This window comes from Eretmochelys imbricata, chromosome 18 (assembly GCF_965152235.1).
Source record: "Eretmochelys imbricata isolate rEreImb1 chromosome 18, rEreImb1.hap1, whole genome shotgun sequence".
Classification (NCBI taxonomy): Eukaryota; Metazoa; Chordata; order Testudines; family Cheloniidae; genus Eretmochelys; species Eretmochelys imbricata.
The window spans coordinates 19,718,285-19,739,880 of NC_135589.1; the positions used below are offsets into that span (position 1 = coordinate 19,718,285).

The following is a 21,596-nucleotide window of genomic DNA, read 5'->3' on the forward strand; positions in this document are numbered from 1 at the left end:
AACTTTGCTTTAATGTGGCTTTTTGCATTTGATGTAAAATACCTGGAGTTAGTTAAAACAATGAACAACAGCAGAGAGTTCTGGCCACCTTCTCCATATTCCTCTGTCCTCATTCCATCATTGAAGGTCATCAGGCATCACTATCCTGAGCCTGTGCCACATGATAGTCATGGTTGCTGGCCTCTATTCCATTCTTCAATGAATGCCATTTTGCATACCACTTAGCCACTACAATACTTACATTCCTTTTTCCTCCCACGCTAGAGACCACCATTGCTTTCCCAGTAAAATCTCAACTGTCCGACCTGTTGGAATGTGAACACCTGCGACATGCAGGAAGATGCTCACAGGGCTGTCAAAAGTAATAGTTGTTTATCAGCTGGACTTGAATGTTTAACCAAGCAAAGGTAGCTCCTTAATGTCACGGTCATTAGCTGTGCGTCATTGTAGACCTATCTGCACCAAAACACTGGATCCACACACCTTCAAATTACAGGGGAACTCTGGAAAACCCCCAAACTCAATGCGGAAAGCTGTAAATCTGAATTCTGTGGCTCAGGATCATCTTTCCTGTCGCTCCATTCCCACCCTCTAGAATGTCCACTGCGCATTGACGTTCCTTGTCCCGGGAAGGGGTTAACTAACAATTGACTTCAGGGTTTTAGAATGTGTTGTTCTGTTGTTTCCCCTTTAGGTGACAGTGAGATTGTAAATAGTATGTATGAGACAGACCCTGATCTCCTGGCTGGTGAGAGTGCAGAGGAGGAAACAGAGGACAGTATTATGTCCCCTATCCCCGTCGGACCTCCATCACCTTTTCCTACCAGTGAGGACTTCACCCCCAAGGAAGGCTCACCTTATGAAGCTCCCGTCTACATTCCTGATGACATTCCAATCCCGCCAGACTTTGAACTCAGAGAATCCTCGATTCCAGGGGCAGGGCTGGGGATTTGGGCCAAAAAGAAGATTGAAGTTGGGGAAAGATTTGGACCTTACATGACAATACCAAGGACCACGTTAAAGGAAACAAACTTTGGATGGGAGGTAAGCATGCTGACTATGATTGATCACGCTCATTTGTCTTGTGTACAAAATACTTATGAAGCTATACTGAGTCCTGACTGGCCTGGGGACAAGAGTATATAGAAAGGCAGTACTTTGCTAATGTCATATTTCCCTGGCTTAGTTTGTACCACAGTTTACATGCACTACTTTAAAATGTAACAGAAATCCTGCTGGATAGCCTCTAGGCCACAAATGTTGCTCTAGCACCATTGTCGAAAGGCTAGCTTTAGTGACGTTGTATCATTTCTTAAAACACACAATCTTGCAGTTTTCTAAACTTACCGTCATAACAGAACAAATAAGATTAATCACATCATATTTTACAGATGGCAAAGTACTTAAGTATGTCACCTTAAATGGCCAGTCCATATTTGTCCTACCGGTCCTTTAGCTAGTTGTAGAAAAATAACTTGTATCCATTAGCATCCTTGAAGCAAGTGTTCTGGAGCTCTTTGCCATGTGACAATGGTAAAGAAACACAGAAAAAGAGTCGCTTTCCCCCAGCACTGAACAAGGAAATTTTTTAGAAAAAGGAAAACAGTATTATCCTTAAAACACTTATCTGCCTCTCTGCTTGACTGTTGAGTTTATCCCTAGAACCTTCTCCAACCTCTCCACCTTTCCTATCTGAAAATATCCCTCACCAGCACTGCTCAATCTTACGCTGGGGAGAATTATTTCAGAATTTTATATTAGCTGGACCATAAATTAGCAGTTTTGGAGAAATGTTATTTAACATGTTGTTGTTAAAAGTCTGTTGGAAGGTTGTGCTTTTTTTAATCCAGAGCCTTGACTGTTTGGAAAACAAGACTACATTTTCAGTTCCATGATGCTCAACAATGTTAAAACACCTGAAATTCTATTAACCTCAATGCTTTAGAGAACCCTAGGGAAAACACTTTCTAGCAAGATTTCCAGTACTTTTTGGTTTTGGTCAGGTTAGAAACTGGATAATACAAGAGCTGCCTTTCTTCTGGTATTTCTCCTTCGTATCCTGGCTGATATTCAAGGAAAATACATGTTGCAGTTACTTTAGTTTTGTTCACGTGCAATTCCAAAATCTTAGAAAACCTGTGCTGGTTTTAATAAGCTCATACCTACAATCAGAACCACTGAGTAATATATCTCTTGAAAAAGAAATCTATCGATCAATCTATCTATCCTTATCCTCATCCTAACAATAATTCTCATATCTGAAACAATGCACTTTGTAACAATGAGGACACCTCTTACTCTGTCATCTGCAGAGCTGGGTGAATAGAGGTGACAGTTCTTCACAATAAGAAAAGGAGGACTTGTGGCACCTTAGAGACTAACAAATTTATTTGAGTATAAGCTTTCGTGAGCTACAGCTCGCTTCATGGGATGCATGCAGTGGAAAATACAGTGGGGAGATTTTATATACACAGAGAACATGAAACAATGGGTGTTACCATACACGCTGTAACCAGAGTGATCAGGTAAGGTGAGCTATTACCAGCAGGAGAGCGGGGCACGGGGGACACCTTTTGTAGTGATAATCAAGGTGGGCCATTTCCAGCAGTTGACAAGAACGTGTGAGGAAGCGGGGAGGGAGAGGGGTGAGGAATAAACATGTTTGCAAACGAAATACCATACTTTAGTTCACAATGTCTGTGAAACCACTGTTGATTTTTTTTCACAAATGTTTTCACACATGGAATTCTATGTGTATGAATGTTCCCAAACAAAATGAACAATATGTACAATTCAAAACTGTTTTTGTAGGAAATGAAATTTGTCTTGTAACTGAATGGATTTTGCTTGAGAGAAAAAATGGAAATGCCATAAAGTGACCAGTCATAAATAGCAATTAAAAAAAACCTCCAAGAATGATTGGCAAAGGCACCAATAGGCCATACATTTTTGTCCAAACTCATAAACATCAGACTTTTCATAAACCGAAAAATGGTCAAATTTCATTTAAAATACGTTTGGGCTCAGCTCCGGTTATATTTACATTCCCCAAAATTCATTGACCCTTTAGATGTTACCATCAGATTCCACAAAGCCCCGATAAATGTGTCCAGCTGCAGTTGATGTCTTTGTCTACTTTTTTTAAAATGTCCAAAGTGCAGAAGAAAAGCAAAAAAGACACACACACACACACACACACACACACAAACAAAATCTCAACTAGTGATTGCCTTTCTCCGTGGTAGAAAGTTCCTGAAGTGCTAGAAACGGGGCTTGGTTGAATGATGAATGAATGACGGAGTCAGGGTTCCCTATTTCTCTCTCTCTCTCTCTCGTTTAAAGAAAAGGAAAGAAAGAAAGAAAAGTCCCATGTACTATGGTGTCCCACAGTATTCTTGTCAGCAAGTTAAGGAAGTATGGGCTGGATGAATGCACTTTGAGGTGGGTAGAAAGCTGGCTAGATTGTCGGGCTCAACGGGTAGTGATCAATGGCTCCATGTCTAGTTGGCAGCCGGTGTCAAGTGGAGTGCCCAGGGGTCGGTCCTGGGGCCGGTTTTGTTCAATATCTTCATAAATGATCTGGAGGATGGTGTAGATTGCACTCTCAGCAAATTTGCGGATGATACTAAACTGGGAGGAGTGGTAGATACGCTGGAGGGGAGGGATAGGATACAGAAGGACCTAGACAAATTGGAGGATTGGGCCAAAAGAAATCTGATGAGGTTCAATAAGGATAAGTGCAGGGTCCTGCACTTAGGATGGAAGAATCCAATGCACCGCTACAGACTAGGGGCTGAATGGCTAGGCAGCAGTTCTGCGGAAAAGGACCTAGGGGTGACAGTGGATGAGAAGCTGGATATGAGTCAGCAGTGTGCCCTTGTTGCCAAGAAGGCCAATGGCATTTTGGGATGTATAAGTAGGGGCATAGCGAGCAGATCGAGGGACATGATCGTTCCCCTCTATTCGACATTGGTGAGGCCTCATCTGGAGTACTGTGTCCAGTTTTGGGCCCCACACTACAAGAAGGATGTGGATAAATTGGAGAGAGTCCAGCGAAGGGCAACAAAAATGATTAGGGGTCTAGAACACATGACTTATGAGGAGAGGCTGAGGGAGCTGGGATTGTTTAGTCTGCAGAAGAGAAGAATGAGGGGGGATTTGATAGCTGCTTTCAACTACCTGAAAGGGGGTTCCAAAGAGGATGGCTCTAGACTGTTCTCAGTGGTAGCAGATGACAGAACGAGGACTAATGGTCTCAAGTTGCAGTGGGGGAGGTTTAGATTGGATATTAGGAAAAACTTTTTCACTATGAGGGTGGTGAAACACTGGAATGCGTCACCTAGGGAGGTGGTAGAATCTCCTTCCTTAGAGGTTTTTAAGGTTAGGCTTGACAAAGCCCTGGCTGGGATGATTTAACTGGGAGTTGGTCCTGCTTCGAGCAGGGGGTTGGACTAGATGACCTTCTGGGGTCCCTTCCAACCCTGATATTCTATGATTCTATGAAAAGTATACTCAGAGCTAAACTTTCCTGGATGTGTAATGGAAGTGCCTCATAGGTTCATCCTGGAGTTAGCTCCTTCTGTTTTGAAGTTGTAGTGTATAGAATGTTTGGTCAATATCACGTCCAAAATATGCTTTTGGAAAAGACTCTCCTCTCCCCCCCCCCCCCCCATTAAAGCACTGGAAATATTTGGTCATTTCAGGGAGGATGTGGGTCCAGGGAAGCTTTGGGATCACATGAAATACTGTTCACACAGATTAAATATTCTTCTGAGCAACATGGTAACACTGTGTGGAACAAAAGAAAATATTCCTCAAGGAGCATTACAACTAAATGGTTCTCAGGCTAAGAAATGGGAGTGACTGTGAATGGAAGTAAATCTTGTTTTTCCGAACCTGATACATATAGAATTGGTCTTTGAGCATGTGTGTCCTCCTTAGAATAATCAGGAGTTAAATATGGTGCCATCTCTTTGACTCACAAGTGCTGGAATTGGAGGGAGTTTGAACACTGGAGCAGAGTGCTTTCTTTTCCTCCTGTAACCTTGAGGTAACTTTGTTCTTGTCTGCTGTATTCTTCTGATAGAAGTCTCTGTTTACTTTCATATTTTTAAGTAATGTTCCATATCTCCATTACTCACTGAATGCAAGGCCTGGCACAAACCATTTCTATTATCTGCCATATATGTTGACTCTGTGATACTATTTATTTTTGTGGTGTACATGAGAGAACTTTCTCTCTCTGTGGTGCTCCTCACATTTCTGTGGCATTCCTTTGTTCCCTGACCTGCCAGCTACTTTTCATGCAAGAAAGCTAGCAATATTTGTCCTAAATCTAACGTCCTCAAACAGTCTTAGACCCACTCTGACACTATCTGTTTTGACCTTGGTTTCCTTGTGAGTTCAAATACCAACCGCCTGTTTTTTGTGCTCCTTCTCCTTTCAGTGCGTGTCATTTTCAAGTCAGTGATAAGCAGTTTTTAATAATAGTTGTAACTGCTTTTTTGAAATCTACTTTTAGTCACTAAAGAATCTTCCATGTGTTACATCTAAGCACCCTGTCTGGAGGCCTTTGATGTCTGAATTGGAAAAGTAGTGCTTCTGCCACTTTATTTGTGGAGCGAGTTTACATTTTTATTGCTATTTCATTTGAGTAGAAGGCTGGAAAACCCTGAAAAGACGTTTCCTGTGCTGTCTCACCTCGTAGCCCTTGTACTAAAGAATCATCAGTACTTAGAGCAAGTAAGTGTTTCCATCCTCTGGCAATGAAAGTCATTACATAGGAAGCGGGACGCAATAAAAGAATGACCAGTAAATCTTTGGTAATACTTCAAAATTTTAAGGAGATTCTATATCCCAGTGCTGCTTATTGCAGTAATAATGATCAGTGATTGTAATGTTGGTAATGTACTCTGAGAAATGTTCATAAAGATCATAGTGCTAGTTGTGTGTTAGCTATTTCCACACCACTAAATACTCAACTGTAGTTCAACGTTGTTTTTTATTTTTTTACACTACTTCTGTGTAACCTGTGCTTTCAATCTTCCTTGATTTGTAATGCTGGAAAGTGGAATCCTTTCACAGGATTATTTACTTACTGACAGCTACACGGTCTATGAATACTACAGTTCGATTTGCTGTGCATGTGATGTGCATTTCACTAGTGTTTTTATTTAATGAAAGATAATTATTCTTAGTTTCATATTTTCTTGCAGAATAAGTGGACATAAGTTCATTCCCAATAGCTGAAATTTCTAAACTAAAAATTAGTAACATTACAAAAAATCCTGAATACTTTTTTTTTAAAGTCCTGTTAGAACCACTTTCTGTTCCCTTGATGGTTTTGTATTCATGCCCAAAATATACTTCATAATGGGAGGTATTAAAGCACTCTTTGACTAATATGAATGAAGAATGCCACTGGAACTTATAATAACCATAAGGGATCAAGATCTCTGGGGATGGGGGGTCATCTTGTTTGAACTTTGGTTGCTGTAATGCTCACTAGCACCACCTTTGGGTACTGGTTCAGTACTAAATGTAGCCAACATTTTTCACCATAATTTCTAATTTTGACAACAGTGGAAAAGAGTCACATTCTTTTTGCCATATATAGACCAGTTCTATTCAGATGTCTTCCATTATTGGTTTTAGTAGTATCTGAGTACCAAGACTAATCTGGAAAATTCAGATAGGGCTTTTGGCTTAGATTTTGCACACCCCAAAAATGTGAGTTTCACCAGATCTTGCAATGTGGTTGACCCCATCTCTAATTGTCCAAGAATTGCCCCCAATCATTGTAAGTAAATATAGGGGTACTGTAATTTTGGAGGTCATTACTGTACAATATTGTGAGGTTTGTGGTTTTTTAATAGAAAGCAACACAGTAATGCTACAGATCCAAACACTGCCCAGACTTTCAGAAAATGTGACTCTGGTTCTGTACTTTGTAGCTCAGGTCCATTTGTATTTTCTTTAAAATAAGGAACAAACCCTTTTGGTCTGGGGAACCAGTGAGAACAGGCTTTCTATTAAATATGGACCAATCCATTCTGGTCAGGATGGAATTACTGCAAGAGCCGCTTTCTGTTTCTAGGCCTGGATGAGGCTAGGCATGTGAAAATTAAAGCAAAACAAAAAAAGCTAATTGAACTTCTTCAAACTTCAGAATAGGCTCAGGCGGTCCTGTTTGAGGCAGGGGTCAACTCTAATTTCATCAGAACAGCTTCACCCATGCCTGGTGCTGATGCAAAATATCTAGCTCCAGGAGGCAAAAGAAGAATGCCATATGCTGAAACTTTCAGCTTACTCATTATTTCCCTTAATAGCCTAAAACATCACGCAGGGAATACAGAAGGCTGGGTCTGACCTTGAAAGAGAAAAAAGATGCATTTTGCTTATTACAGACATTCTTCCCTTTAGTGAGACAGGAAGGTTCAGGTTTGCACTATGTGAATATCTCCCATTTTATCTGCTTCATTTCTTTAACCACATTGTTTCTTTATACATTTTTTCCTCAAATATTTGCTTTCTGGACTGTGTTTTTAAGCATATGCTTTAATTCAAACCACACCTGTTATTCTGGTTTTTTTTTTTTTTAACACGGCATGGCAGTGAATGATTCACTCTCATTTCATAAGAATAAATGAGATGTGTCGACCTGATTATCCCTCCTCCTTCAAGGAGATGATTCAATAAATGCTCCTACAGTTCGGTGTGTGCCTGCCTGTACTCTCTGAAACAATCATTCCTGGAAACCACCACACTGCTAATTTGTCTGTTTATTTATTTTTTTTAAAAGAGGATGCAACCCAAATTAAAAGCCCTTGATTCTTTAGTGTGATGTGATTGCATTTCAGCGTGCTCTGCTCTCCTGATCCTTTGCCTGCTGACACAGAATGTACCAGTCACAGTACCCCAAATAAATCATACCATGTTTTCACTTTATTGCCCCCGGGGCCTAAAAAACCCCACCACCCACAATGAATATGATCATTTGTTGAGTAAATAATGACATTTATCATAGTGCTGTTTACTTTGCTAATTACGAGATGGCTGGGACTGACATCCTGGAGGGAAATATAGGAACCGAACGCTGGGGAACTTGGGAGCAGTGCTCCAAAATGCTATTAGGTGAGTTTTCATCACCGAATAAATACAACTAATAAAACAGAATTATTAGTCCCTTTATTCCAATTTGTATTTTAAGAGTGACAATCCATTGAGCCATAGAAGAAGACTTCTTGCACCTGTCCTATAAGCCTCAGAGAGGCAAAATCAGGGCATTAGTTCCATGTTTAAGGGTGGTTATAGAAACCATCCTACTGAAGAAAAATAGTTGTGCGGATAACTTAAGAGCAAGCATTTCAAGATATAGCAAGCGTTCGTTGCCTGGACGCTCCAGAATCCCATCTGGGCCAAGTGTAAATGCTGGTGGTTGCTGAATGTCTGAGACACTTTACGTTGTCAGTTACACATAATAGCGCAACCTCTTTCGTCCCCGCAGTGTGTGTGTGTGTGTGTGTGTGTGGTTTTTTGTTTTGTTTTGCCTTTAAGAAATTGCGACGCGCACACACTGAGGGAAAATGTGCTTCAGAGAACTGGCTCTGGGACCTGTGGGGAGAGTCATGTCTCCTCAGGGCTTAAACAAAATTAAGTCAAGTAAGAAAAGAATCTGAGCAGATCTCAGAAAGCGATGGTCTCTGGATTGGTTCTCACCGGGAGGAACACCGAACCCAGCTTAAGAATCGGATCCAAAGTCCATTGGAGTCTCTGAGAGTCTTTAGGGGATCAGGCCCTAAAAGAATTTATATTCCCCACAACCTGAGGGGCGAACAGTTTCATTCGAGTAAAAGCCAACCAAAATCCTTGACCCTAAACTGAACTGACACGGAATCGCCGAATTTGTTTTGGAATTCAAATCCAGAATGCAAAGTGGGGGTGCTAAAACATGAGAGATCCTATCCCGGCTGTGTTGCTAGCTCAGCCTTACTAGGAAGGCACCAAAATAGATATCTCCAAAGACCGCTTGTATTCATCACCTCCTTTCTAGCCCAGAGCGGCTTGGAGAAGCATCTGAGCTCTTCAGCTATAGGCAACCGAACCAGAGAATCCGTTTGCCCCAACTCTTACTAATGTACATTCTGATTATTTTTAGCCTGAGAGGATATGATACTATTTCCTTGTAGCTTTTCTTTCTACATCTTCTGATTCACTCGTTTCCCCCAACCTCTCCCTGTCCCCCTGGCTTAAGAGTAGTGTTAGTATAGTGACCATTACTTCTCTGAAGGCAGGAGTTTATGAATCATTCCTTCAGAGCCACATCTAGTGCTTTGGCAGGGGATAAGGCAGTCTTAGGGGCTTCCAAAGAACAGGGCACACAGCCCTCCCAGAGATGGAGCGTGGTACTTGGACAATATGTATATTTTTTCACACAGGGCTCCTTCGCAGTTCCAGAAGTTTTGTTTTGACGGCATAATTCTGCAAAAGCAACAGTCTGCAGGGCACTGTTTAAATGGTAAACAGGACAATAGGTCATTGTGGAGGCTTCCTATGTATAGCTATATTTTCTAGTAGCTGTTAACAGCTATTAAAGCATCATTGTTACTAACTTGGTAGTTAAACTTTGTGTCTAAATGATTCTCATGGGTTGCAAACCTGGATGTAGACGTTTGCAGTCAGCTGAAATTTGGCAAACGAAGTGTGAATTTTTACAAATGAGCCTGTTGGGGAAAAAAACATCTATTGAACTTCTTCTTTTGACTTTTTTTTAATGTGTGTGATTTTTGGGGCCCTTGAAAGTTGCTGCCCTGATGAGTCCCGGAGACTGAGTCATTTTCCCACAGAACAGGTACAGTACAGGCATCAACAATGCCAGTGTCTCCCACAACACATTGCCCAAACTCTGTCTTGGAGTGATCATTTCTTGGGCTGAGTGGATGATGCAGCCACCAGGCCCTTTCAATTGTTGGTTTCTCTGCTGTGAGTGGCATTAAGAAAATATGTCATGCTTTCCTGACAGCATCTTAATACTGGGTTCTGGTCCAGAAATCAGAGTGGAAAAACATTTATCTGAAATGTCAGAACTTCAGAAAAGTTTTGGAATTGGGTTCTAAAATTTGACTGACCCCAGGAAGGGAGGGTTCTTGTGTCATCAAAGGGAAGTTACCCCTCTCTAGCTATGTCAAGGGATTTTTCCGTTTAACCAAATTTTAACAGTAGTCAAAGGTGAAAAATATATCAAAACAGTGCAAAGTGCAACCATATAAATCAGTGCCACTGACTGATGCTTCACCAACACCATGACATCAGGGTTAGAAGAGGGAGTCTTTTTTAGCCCAGGAATGCCAAGAAATCCTGCACTATCTTAGACACTGCTCTGAAACATGGGTATATAAGGAATTAAGGGAAAAAAAGAGACAGAGGCAATGACTAAGAATACCTCCCTGATATTTCTCCTTTATTTCCTTAAGGGGTAATAACTCATGAGTGATCCGGCAGAGGGCACTTTCTTTAAATAGAACATTCTGATTCACAAGCAGAAAAAGGAAATAAATATTTTCTTTTCGTCTTTGAGAGACATACATGAATACCAGCTTCTGAAACAGTATTTTATCATCCACATATTTTAAAAAAGAGAGAGAGAGACCCAAGAATAGCTCACTTGTGACCACAGGACTTGAAAAATAGCCGTTTCATTGTCAGAAGCCTTGCAGGGTACAGGACACTATTTCTTCCTCTGGAATGTTAACCTTCATATAATTCCAGGCTTTATTTTTTTTTCTTCTTCCAGAAAGTTCTGGCTGATGGAGCAGTAGAACACAGTAGCTTTTTGTAAGGGAAATGATCAATAGGTTAGAATTAAATCAAAATGTTACTTGGAAGGCACCATTCTTTATCCTATCTCATCTATGGTTCCAAAGTACAGAAGCATCACTAGGTGACTTGCAATAAGTCATTCTCTGTGCAGAATTTAGTGGTTGCACTATGAAAGGATTCATTTAATTATTTTCTTTAGGTTCTCTGTGTAGCTCATCCCCAGCTCCTGGGTTTCAGTGTTGGGTCAGACTCAGAATCTCCAGGGAAAGTTGTTTGCATACTTTGTTCAGCTTTGCGTCAAAGTTAGAGAAAGCTGCCAAATTTCAAAGCCCCATACATAACATGATTTTCTTGCAAAATCATTAATCGGCCTAGAATTAGACTCTAAAGGTTTGTGACCTTAGCGAACCTCTGGGTGAACTTGAGCTGAGTTTTGAGTTTGTAATGAAACCTGAAAATAGATTTCAGATTGGGTTGCCAACACCTAGCGCTACTCTATCCTATGGGAATGGGACAAGATGTTAACAGACAACGGTAGATGTTTCAAAATGACATTTTTAATATTAGATAAATTACTTGAAAGCTATTTTTATATTTGAAAGTTTCATATTTAAAGAGACAGATGGTTTCTGTTCTTTTTTTCATGAGGTGGTTTGGCAACTCCCATTCCAGCTGCAAATGCAGAGGGGTACAAAAGTTTCCAGTCTGAGCCTATCTGGAGCCTTTCAGATTTTGGAGAAGATCAGGATACCAAATTCCTGGCTCAGGAATATATATATTTACTTGCTCATCCTCGTCCTTGTTGTTTGTTTAATTCCAACAAAGTGCAAGGTCCTGTACAGTAAGCAAAATGAGACAATCCCTGCCCTGAAGAATTTACCATTTTGAAAGAGAGAAACAAAGAAAGACAGGCTTTACTGGGAATGCCTGAGGAAGGAATAATGGGGAGAGACATTGTTTTGGGCTGGTTAGTTGGCTTATGGGCATTGCTGAAGGAAGCGAGTCTTCGGGAGGCTGGTAAGCAGGATGGTAGCTTTGCCAAACAGAGTTGGGAGGCCATTACCATGCGTAGGGTGGGTTTGATGATTTAGTTCCGGCACTACCTCTCTCACAAACCACATCCCTTTTTTTTTTCCTCTCTAAATCATGTATCCTGTCAGCCACTGTGCCCAGCCATCCCTGTAAAATATCCACCGTGGCTCATTTGTGCATCTCTCTTCATTTCCTGCTTCTCAGTGGCCTCTCTGAAAGTAAACAGATAACAGGATCATTTTAGACGCTGGGCTAAGTGGAAGCTGGTTAGCTTAATCAGGTTCCAGCCTGGTAAGAGTACGCTGTGACCATTTAATGTGTTTGCATTGATCAAAGACATGCACATTCAAGTGGGATGTGTAAATAAAGGAGAGGCATCTCTCTCCGAAGGAAAGTCAATTTGTGTACACATCAGAAGACACAGAACGGGAGAGTGGTTAGTCAGAACTTGCCATCCCTTATTGTTTTGGCTTCAGAAGTCTACGAATGTATTTTAAAAAATATCCCTGGCACTGAGGAGTATTCTCACCCAAATGTTCTATCTTATCTGCTGCTGTTAGCTGGGCCTACCTGACCCTGCCTTGACAAGACATTGCTAATTCTAAAATAAATCTCCAGTAGGTCTCTCAAGTGATGACATGTATGATAAATAACACCACAGCACACTGACCCTTGAGAAATACCATTGTATTTAATCTGTTTTATAACTTTTATGATATAGAAACCACTGTATTCCAACCAGTTTGTCCTGGGATTTGCAGTTTATTCAGAAGAGGTAATTTGGTATTTTGCTTCTTTTTATCTGATTATCTGGCAGTTATGTTCCTTTATTTTGAGAGAATGCTTGGGCAAATCATTGGTTTAATTGTACATCGTATTGTGCCATCCCTGTTCAGTCATGTTCAGAAATGCCTACAATTCCCCCACCACCACTACCTCCCATTTCCCATTTAGATCTTACTAAAGTCCATTCTACCTTATCAGCACAGTAATTTCATGAACAGAGCTAGGATTTCTGCCATTTAGGCCCCGGCCATTGTCTGTCGCAGCTGCAGTCAAGATAAACCCTCACCCAGAACAAAGTTGGAATGACCTTTTACAAGCAGAATCTGCCTTGTTTCCCTCCAGACTAATTTATCAGCCTTCATTTCAGCCTAGTCTCTCAGCAGAGGCCTGAAAGAACATTACAGAGAGCATGAATGAACAGGGGGATTAAGATGCTTGGCTAGTCCCTCTTTTTCATCAGACACCTTCTGGATTTACTGAGATGTAAGCTGTAAATGACCATAAGTGGTGAACTGCCTTAAACTTGGGGAGGGGAGAAAAGAAACCAACCAAATGTTTGGGAGAAGAGGAGTGAAGTAGGGAAGAGGCTAAGCCTCCCGCCTTGAAATCAGAAAGTGGTAGGTCTGAGTGATAGCTGAGTTCTGCCCCTTTTCGCTGGCCCTCTTGTTTCGGGTCCCTACTGATAGAGCACTCCGTCGTCGCTGAGAGAGAAAAGGGGTTGTGCAGAATTTAGTGTTCTACCTACTGCAACAGCCCTACAGCTGTTTCAGAGAATTCTAAGCCACAGGAGGCTTCTGCAATTTTAGGCTGAACTTGTTTCCCAAAATAAATCGATTACTTAGAAGCTCTGACGTGTACCCAAAATCGTCCCGTGTAGCAACCCAAGGCTACTATTTACTCACCTTCACCCAATAAACAGGGTTTTAAAAATAACAATATTGGAAGCTTATCTTTACTATTGGCAGGAGTTAATTGTCTTGTTTATTTCTAACTCAGTGAATTTAGCAATGGTGAGAAGTGTCAAAAGGGCAGGGCTAAAAGAAGTCCCCTTTATCTTCACAGCAGGCACAACAGAGGCAGCTACCCCAACCTGGAGGTGCTATTGTGAGGTGGGGAGAAGGCATTTGTCTCTTTGGGAAAATAATGGGAAAATATAACCAAAAATAATTTTGGAGGAAGATTCTGTCTGTGCAGCACAGGGAGCTGCCGTTATTTTACTGGAATCAGCTAAGCGATCATTAGTATGATAGGACATCAGTCTTAGATCTTTCTTTTGTTAGTGCTTATATCTTTTGGCTTCCTTGCTCTTTTTATATAATAAAAAAGAGGTTATTTTTGTTTAATAGCTTTCAAATCCACTACTGCTAAAGCAGGAGTTTCTGTGTGTTGGGAGGGGAAAAAAAATCTTTATCCATAAAAGTTGCGTCAGTGTGCTGGATTACTTTAATTGAGTTGTCTTGAAAGCTTTTGGAAGGGAAGAATTAAATACAGGCCATTGGCTTAAACTTTATTGGCCGTGGCTGTAGTTGTTATGTGTGTATTGTCTGCCATCCGGGTACATAGCACGAACAAGACATAAGGGAGGTACGGTCCCTGCCTGAAGGAGTTTGCATTTTTAATTAGTTACACAGTAAGTATCAGGTGCACCGTATATTGGAAAGATCAGATAATGGGTAACTCTCCATAGGTACAGAGGTGTACAGTTTTAGTGGAGAGAGAAGATTTAGACTCTGATTGCTGGGCTTTAGCCTCCTGTTTTAATGAAGGAGAAGGTACAAGGCAAAAGATGGAGTTCTAATTGTGAGGGCCTGCCCAGAAGGAAATCTGAAGATTTGTTGAAAAAGAATGCTAGAAGGCCCATTTGGGACATACGCTGTGTGTTTGCACACAGTGATAGGTGATGGACAAATCTCAAAAGGTGATATGGGGTTGGATAAGGAGCCACATTTCTGGAAGTTTATCTAAGGTTATGATCGGCCCAACCTACAAAATTGAGCTGGAAACCTCTCAAGGAAAGCTGTGGCAGAGAGATTTCCAGTTCTTCCCACCTACCATTCAGACCAGAAAATAACATCCTGATAACGAACCTTGAGCCACAATCGGCCTGGGAAATAGAATGGCACGTGACAATTAAAAATAATAGTAACCAAACCTTCATAAACCTCAGAGATTCTGATTTGAGTCAAGATTTGGGTGAAGGTTCAGTCCTTTTTTTGTTTTTGTTTGAATTATCTGTTCCACTTCACGTGTTCACAATATACATGTTCCCTTGCAGTTATTTCGCTAGTTATCTGGAAATGCCAGGGTTTTTACGGTTAATGTGCTTTATTTCCCCTCAGACCTGGGCTGGACTTTAACTCAAGTTGTATTATATCTCATTAGGAAATGTCCACAATGCAAACTCACTACACTGTTCTCAAGCTTATAACCTGCTCTCCTCTTTAACATTAAGACAAAAAAGGTTTGTGCATCTCTTGAATACCAACTGGACCATTGCTTCAGACAATGATTTAGAGAGACTGTAGGAAGTTAAGGATCTTTTGCTATTCACAAGTGCTTAGATCATCACCAAACTGAATTTCAATACTGCAGGAGAAAAAAAGACTGCCTTTTTCTGGAGTGTTGTTGAAGCAAAATGCAGATACTCTAAACAGGACAGGTTATCTTTGGCTGTGGTCCAATTTCCTGGGAAACGGGCAGAGAGGAGCTTAACTTTTCACAGTCCACTGCACTTGTACTTAGGTTTTAATAAGTTTTATAAAAGAATGTCAAGAAGTGCAGATTCTAGACAGGCTGCAAGCTCCTTGGGGCAGAGATAATGTTGTTTTCTGTGATTTGTACACTGCCAAGCAAATTGTCATCATGGAACAAATAACAGGCAATAATAACAATACTATGAATAATGAAACATAAAGAAGTTGGTCTTCCCATTCCACTCCCACTTACACAGCAATTGACCAACGTAGTGGTCTCCCAGTATTTCTGTTGTAAGTCCTATTTTCCAAGTTTTCATGGTTTTAAAAGGATTCATAGGAGCCAGAAATTCACCATGCAAGTTCTCATCCCACAAGCAGTAGTTTGTTACCATGTTTGATAGCAATCAGTTAGCAAATTTCAGATTTAGAGATGTGAGCTAATGTAATGCAATTTATGAGACAATATGGGTTAGGGTTTCATTCTTTATTCTTCTCCATATAGTGCTGTGATTCTAATCTAGTGTAATTGACACACCCAAGAGACAGAAGACAGGTGTAAGATAAAGAGGTATGGGGGAGAGAAAGGACACCTAATAATACCTTCTTAGCTATCTTATTTGCTTTTTCTACTACTGTCTTTGCTTCTGGTCCCCAGCATGCAATTTACACCAACTCATGATACTCCCCAAGACACACAGCAACTTGGATCTACTTCCTGATGTTGATGTGAAACTTACATTATCTTAAACATCACTTCTGAATGAGGGGCTATTTGTTTGAAACTTGAAAATATATGTGTATTTTTTCCTCACCACCATTGATATGGCTGATAAACTCTAAATACAGGTGAAAGATTAAGGGACTTCATTTTATAGAGAGAAAATAAATGTCTACCTGTATCTACAATTTACTAGAAATTATAATTGGCAAGACTCGGGGTATAGATGAACTCAGGATGCGAATGATAAAATACTGATACTATACCTTTTAATTTATTACCTGTATTATCCACTCGCTACGTTTTCCACCCTGTTCTCTCTCCTTCATGAGCTGTGTTTTCACTAGACTGGCATTTTCCTACTCTGATGAATTAACTGTCAATTGAAGTTAGTGAGATAAATCAAAACAAATGGACACAGTACTCCATATTGACTTTCTCACTGCCTGATTCTGAAAACCATTTTCTGAAAACGTTGCTGCTATTATGCTCACTTAGTTCTAAGCAAATTTACAAGAAAGGAGGAATTGTGGGGATGCAGGTGTTTAATAGCCACCAATTACATTTTCATTACCTTTATTTTACCTTTGATTTTTATAAACAATACAGATTATTCACATGGAAACAAGACACTGATATTGCATAAGAAAAGTTAATTTTCTGTCTATTCAGAATGCTCAAGGACTTAGAAAATGCCTAACTGAAAATTGAAGACTTTTAAAATTCGGGCCCTAGTGTACACTTGAAAAGGTTCGCTGGTATAGCTGTACCGGCAAAGTGTTCTAGTGTAGATGCAGCTTATACCGAAGAATAATGCGAGCCTTATTTGCAACTGCATCACATGGGTGACTCATATTTAATTTGTGATACTATAACCCCCAGATCTTTTTTTAGCAGTAATATCACCTAGCTAGTTATTCCCCATTTTGTAGTTGTGCATTTGATTTTTCCTTTCTAAGTGTGTGTAGTACTTTGCATTTACCCTTATGCAATGTGGTCTTGTTGGTTTTAGACCAATTCTCCAATTTATCAAGGTCGTTTTGAATTCTAATCCTCTCCTACAAATTGCAAGCAACCCCGCCCATGATGGTGTCATTATCCAAGTTATTAATGAAAATATTGAACAGTACCAGACCCAGGACCAAACCCCCAAGGAACCCCACTAGATGTAGCCCCCCAGTTTGACAGAAAACCGTTACTAACTAGTCTTTTAATATGGTCTTTCAGCCAGTTCTGCCATCCACTTTAATAATTTTACCCAGACCACATTTCCCTAGTTTGCATTGGTAGAGTCTATAGCTGAGTATGTCTCTGAATTAGTGACTATAGATGAAGTTCTGCTGTGCAACTAGACTGGGAGAGGGCCTAGAATAATGTTGTCAAACTAACTTCCTTTCAGATTACTCTCAGATTAACCCTGAAGCTCAAATAATTTACCATGTTTCCTGTATCTTTAAGCAGAGAGCCAGTGTGGTCTAGCAGATTGGCCTGGGATCTGGGGTCTATGAACCACTAAATTCTAATCTTGGCTTTGCATTTGTTTGCTGAGTCACCTTGTGCAAGTCATTTAACCTCCGTGCCTCAGTTTCCCTATGTGTAAAATGAGGATAGTTACTTGTCTAATAAGTCCCAAGGTAGACCCACACATCATACATGGTATTGGCAGTAGATAAAATCAGCCAGACATTTCATGGGTTGTGTGTGTGGGGGGGTGCCTTTATCAGGTAATGAAATACAGTCAAACTATTGTGTCTGCAATGTGGACTTGTTTAAGGGATATTTTAGTTTTGACTAAACATGGAAAAACTTCTAAGGTAAAATGAGTTTTCACTCATTGTGTGGGAGGGGGAATTCATTGTGATGTGATGTCATGCAAAATAAAAGTGTGTGGCAGCAATGAGAAATGATTGTCTTAAAATATGAGAATACAAATCCACATAAAAGTTAATGTCGGGAGCAATGTCACTGTAGTGCAGTGAAACTCCAACACTAGCCATATCTCTGACTAACCTTAGTGACTCTGTGTGGTACCATAAATAAGAGAAAGGATAGGCCTGTCATACAGCAAGTGTTGAAATCTTTGTTATGTGACTACTTCTATCTTAAACATACAGTTTAATACTTGGCTTGGAAATGGTTTCTAGATCAACTAGCTCCTTTATTCATGACTATAACACTTGATCATGTGTTACGTTGTCCTGTGTCACCAACACCAGATTTAGCAAATAAAGTTAGCCCCATCTCACCTCAAAGGGCTCTTATAAAGTTTAATTCAAAGAGTAAGAGGTTAAAAAAGAGAGTGTGCAGCGGAATGGCTAGAGAAGAGAGGTAAAGCTGTCTCAGCAGTAGGTTAATTGGAGAGTGGAATACCAGTGTAGATGGGAGCACATAGTTTCCTTGGACAATGTGCTAAAGAACCGGGAGCTGGGAAGGACCAGCTGGAATTGTTAGTGAATTAGCTGAAGTCAGAAACCCCTGAATGAAGCAAAGAAGTAAAGGGGAAATGAAGGTTAGGGTATAATTCAGTCTAAATTAGGTGGGCCATTCACAATGCATAAAAGGGCTCCGAGCTTCCTTTCTTGGGGAAAATGGGTAGGAAAGCTCACTTTTGTTTAGATGTGAGATGAGTGGTTGATTTTAAGAATGTATTACCTTCAGCCAGTAATATGTTGGGAGCATATTATCCCACATGGATTTGGGTGAAGCGTTGGAAATAATCATCTGTCATGAACTTGAATGGCAATAGGTTTAATAAGACAGAATTAAATCAGTTATGCTGCAAAATATATTTAAATACACTGTGAATTATCTGAAGCAAAGCCTATTCCTATATTTTTGCTTTGCTTACTTCCTATTAAAGACAAAAATTCTGGATGCAGTCACCTCTGAACCCTGGGTGTTGTGGCCTGGGCCCATCTCTACTTTTTTTAGGGAAGACATATGGCAGCATTTGCTTATGTTTATTAATCTCCCTTGGTTCCCATTGTCTTGTTTATTACAGGTCATGGCACTGGAAATGACACTGTAGACATGAAAATGTGTCTGTACAGAATAAACTTGCTGTCCCTTAAATTCTAAATCAACATTTTAGGAAGTCATTAATTGTATTTGGTAATAAAAAAAAGAGAAGCTAAAAGGGTTATTATAATTGGCTTAATTTTATTTTTCTCCCTCTAAGACAGAGTGTCAAACCTGAGAATATTTGAATGAGTCTAGCAACCACTTCATGCACTTCAGTCTTATTATAAGTCCAAATATAAGAGGAGGAATCATTTGATTCTCACCAATATTTATTTCCAATCCAGGAGTTTCATGCCCAGAGCTCAGAGCACTTCACCAGGTTATCAGGTTCCAAAGCTATGTTTTAACTATCTTCTACTATACTTTACTTTCCTGTTTTGTACTTTTTGTATATACCGTTGCGATCAACAAAGCATTGCCAAGAGGAGTTCAGTGCATATTGTGACAGGGTCGGGCCAGATGGCTACAGGAGAGTAATAGAAGGCAGATATGTGAGCCCCAGATTAAGTAGGTCCCTTTTCCCTGGGTAAGGTAACAGGGAAGGTTCCAGAACAATCAGGAACCTTGTGGAGACAGTTAAGACAGACAGGCTGATTAGAACACCTGCAGCCAATCAAGAAGCTGCTAGAATCAATTAAGGCAGGCTAATCAGGGAACCTGGGTTTAAAAAGGAGCTCACTTCAGTTTGTGGTGCGCTTGTAAGGAGCAGGGAGCAAGAGGCACTAGGAGCTGAGAGTGAGAACGCGGACTGTTGGAGGATTGAGGAGTAGAAGCATTATCATACACCAGGAGGAAGTTCCTATGGTTAGGTTAAAGAAGGTGTTGGGAGGAGGCCATGGGGAAGTAGCCCAGGGAGTTGTAGCTGTCGCACAGCTGTTCCACGAGGCACTCTAGACAGCTGTATTCCACAGGGCCCTGGGCTGGAACCCGGAGTAGAGGGCGGGCCCGGTTTCCCCAAAAACCTCCCAACTCCTGGTCAGAGACAGGAGGAGTTGACCTGGACTGTGGGTTCACGAAAACGGCCAAACTGAGGGCTGCCATGAAGCTCCAAGGCGAGCAAATCCGCCAATAAGCGCAAGACCCACCAAGGTAGAGGAGGAACTTTGTCACACTATTTATGTGCAGTGCGTTTTTGAATTAGAATTCTTTTAATTCCCTTTTGTTGACTTAGATATAGACGAATCTATATTATCTATTATAGACTCTAATTTTTTGGATGTGATCATTTGGATTTTCTAAACCTATGAAGGTGGAATGATCGGTTTTAGTGTGCTGACTTCTAATTAGCCCAAGTTAGGTAGAGACAGATAGCTTAGCGGTCTTTGAAATATAAAATAGTTGGCATGGAGCTTGGTCTTTTGATTCCAGATGGTATTTTGTGATCAATGAGTTTGTGGTTTGGAGGTCAGAAATTCAAATAGCCTACTATTTGGTTAGATCACCAATAATAGTAAACAGTTGTGAGGTGCTGATGTATTAGGAGGAGGCTCTCCCCTGTGCTGTGGAAATGGAGAATTTTGTGGCAGAGAAGCCCTCAGTTAATTTTACAACTGACATTAATAATGTAACCCGCGTAGCATGATTTCATCAGGACGCTGTATCCAATTAAGGCCCTGATCCTGCAAAGTGATCTTCTAGTGTGGACCCTTACATAGTTCAGTGAGACTCTGTTCAAGTGTGGGGGTCTGTGCTAATTAAACCTGATACGAGATTGGGGGAAAAAGATAGCAACGATTGATTCATTTATTCCTGGTTAAGAAGTGCCTGTCTTGTACGCTAGGTGCCTTTGTTATGAAAACATTTACACAGAGAGAAAATGAACAGTTTCATCAAAACCAAATGATACAAATCCAAACAAATGCCCAACAATACCCACAACTGCATAACTGCAGCCACATCTGCAACCTCCACTACCCAAAACCCCAGGAAAGAGATAGCTTTGCACCAGGCCTTGAAGGTCCCCAATTTGAGACTATTTGAGACTGGATGGGGAAAAAATTCCAAAGTTGAGGGGCTCTCTCTTGCAGGCATACATTGCTTTTTCGATACTGAAATTGTGCCAGTGCCTCTGGTGACCTCAAGTGTGTAACAGGTAGAGAGGCATTCTGTCAGATTCAAACCATCCACTGCTTCTTAATTGAATATATCCTGTATGTGGAATAGTGGCTGTTCTTTCTCAGGAGTGCAAATATATGTAATATAATAAAATGTTGGGGAGAGGGGGGGTTACTGTAAGTTTATAGAGTGGTGCAAACCAGGGTTAAAACTACAAGTATTTTTCTCTTCCGTGTCAAAAGAAATCTCCTTCCAAAGACAAATGTTTGTCTGCAGTGCAGTGCTTTGTAACTGTTAGAAGAGTTCTCCTGCATGGCTCTTTCTGGTATGGCCCATATAAAATGTTCTCATGTAATGTTTGTGGAATCTGCAGAACTGCTTGCCTATGGCTCACAAGACTTGGTATGTTCCCAATGCTACCTGAGGATAATACACTACTGTCTTACTTCCCAGGGATGTCACTTGATTGA

The 21,596-nt window shown here is 40.6% G+C and overlaps 1 protein-coding gene across 1 annotated transcript in view; it reads left to right on the forward strand.

Moving 5' to 3' along the window:
- The window catches only part of PRDM16 (PR/SET domain 16), a 456,415-nt gene that overhangs the window by 174,091 nt on the left and 260,728 nt on the right, over positions 1-21,596 (forward strand). The window contains exon 2 of the mRNA XM_077837220.1: positions 695-1,044. Within this exon, the coding sequence (XP_077693346.1) occupies positions 695-1,044 (350 nt within the window). The remainder of the gene's footprint in view (positions 1-694; positions 1,045-21,596) is intronic.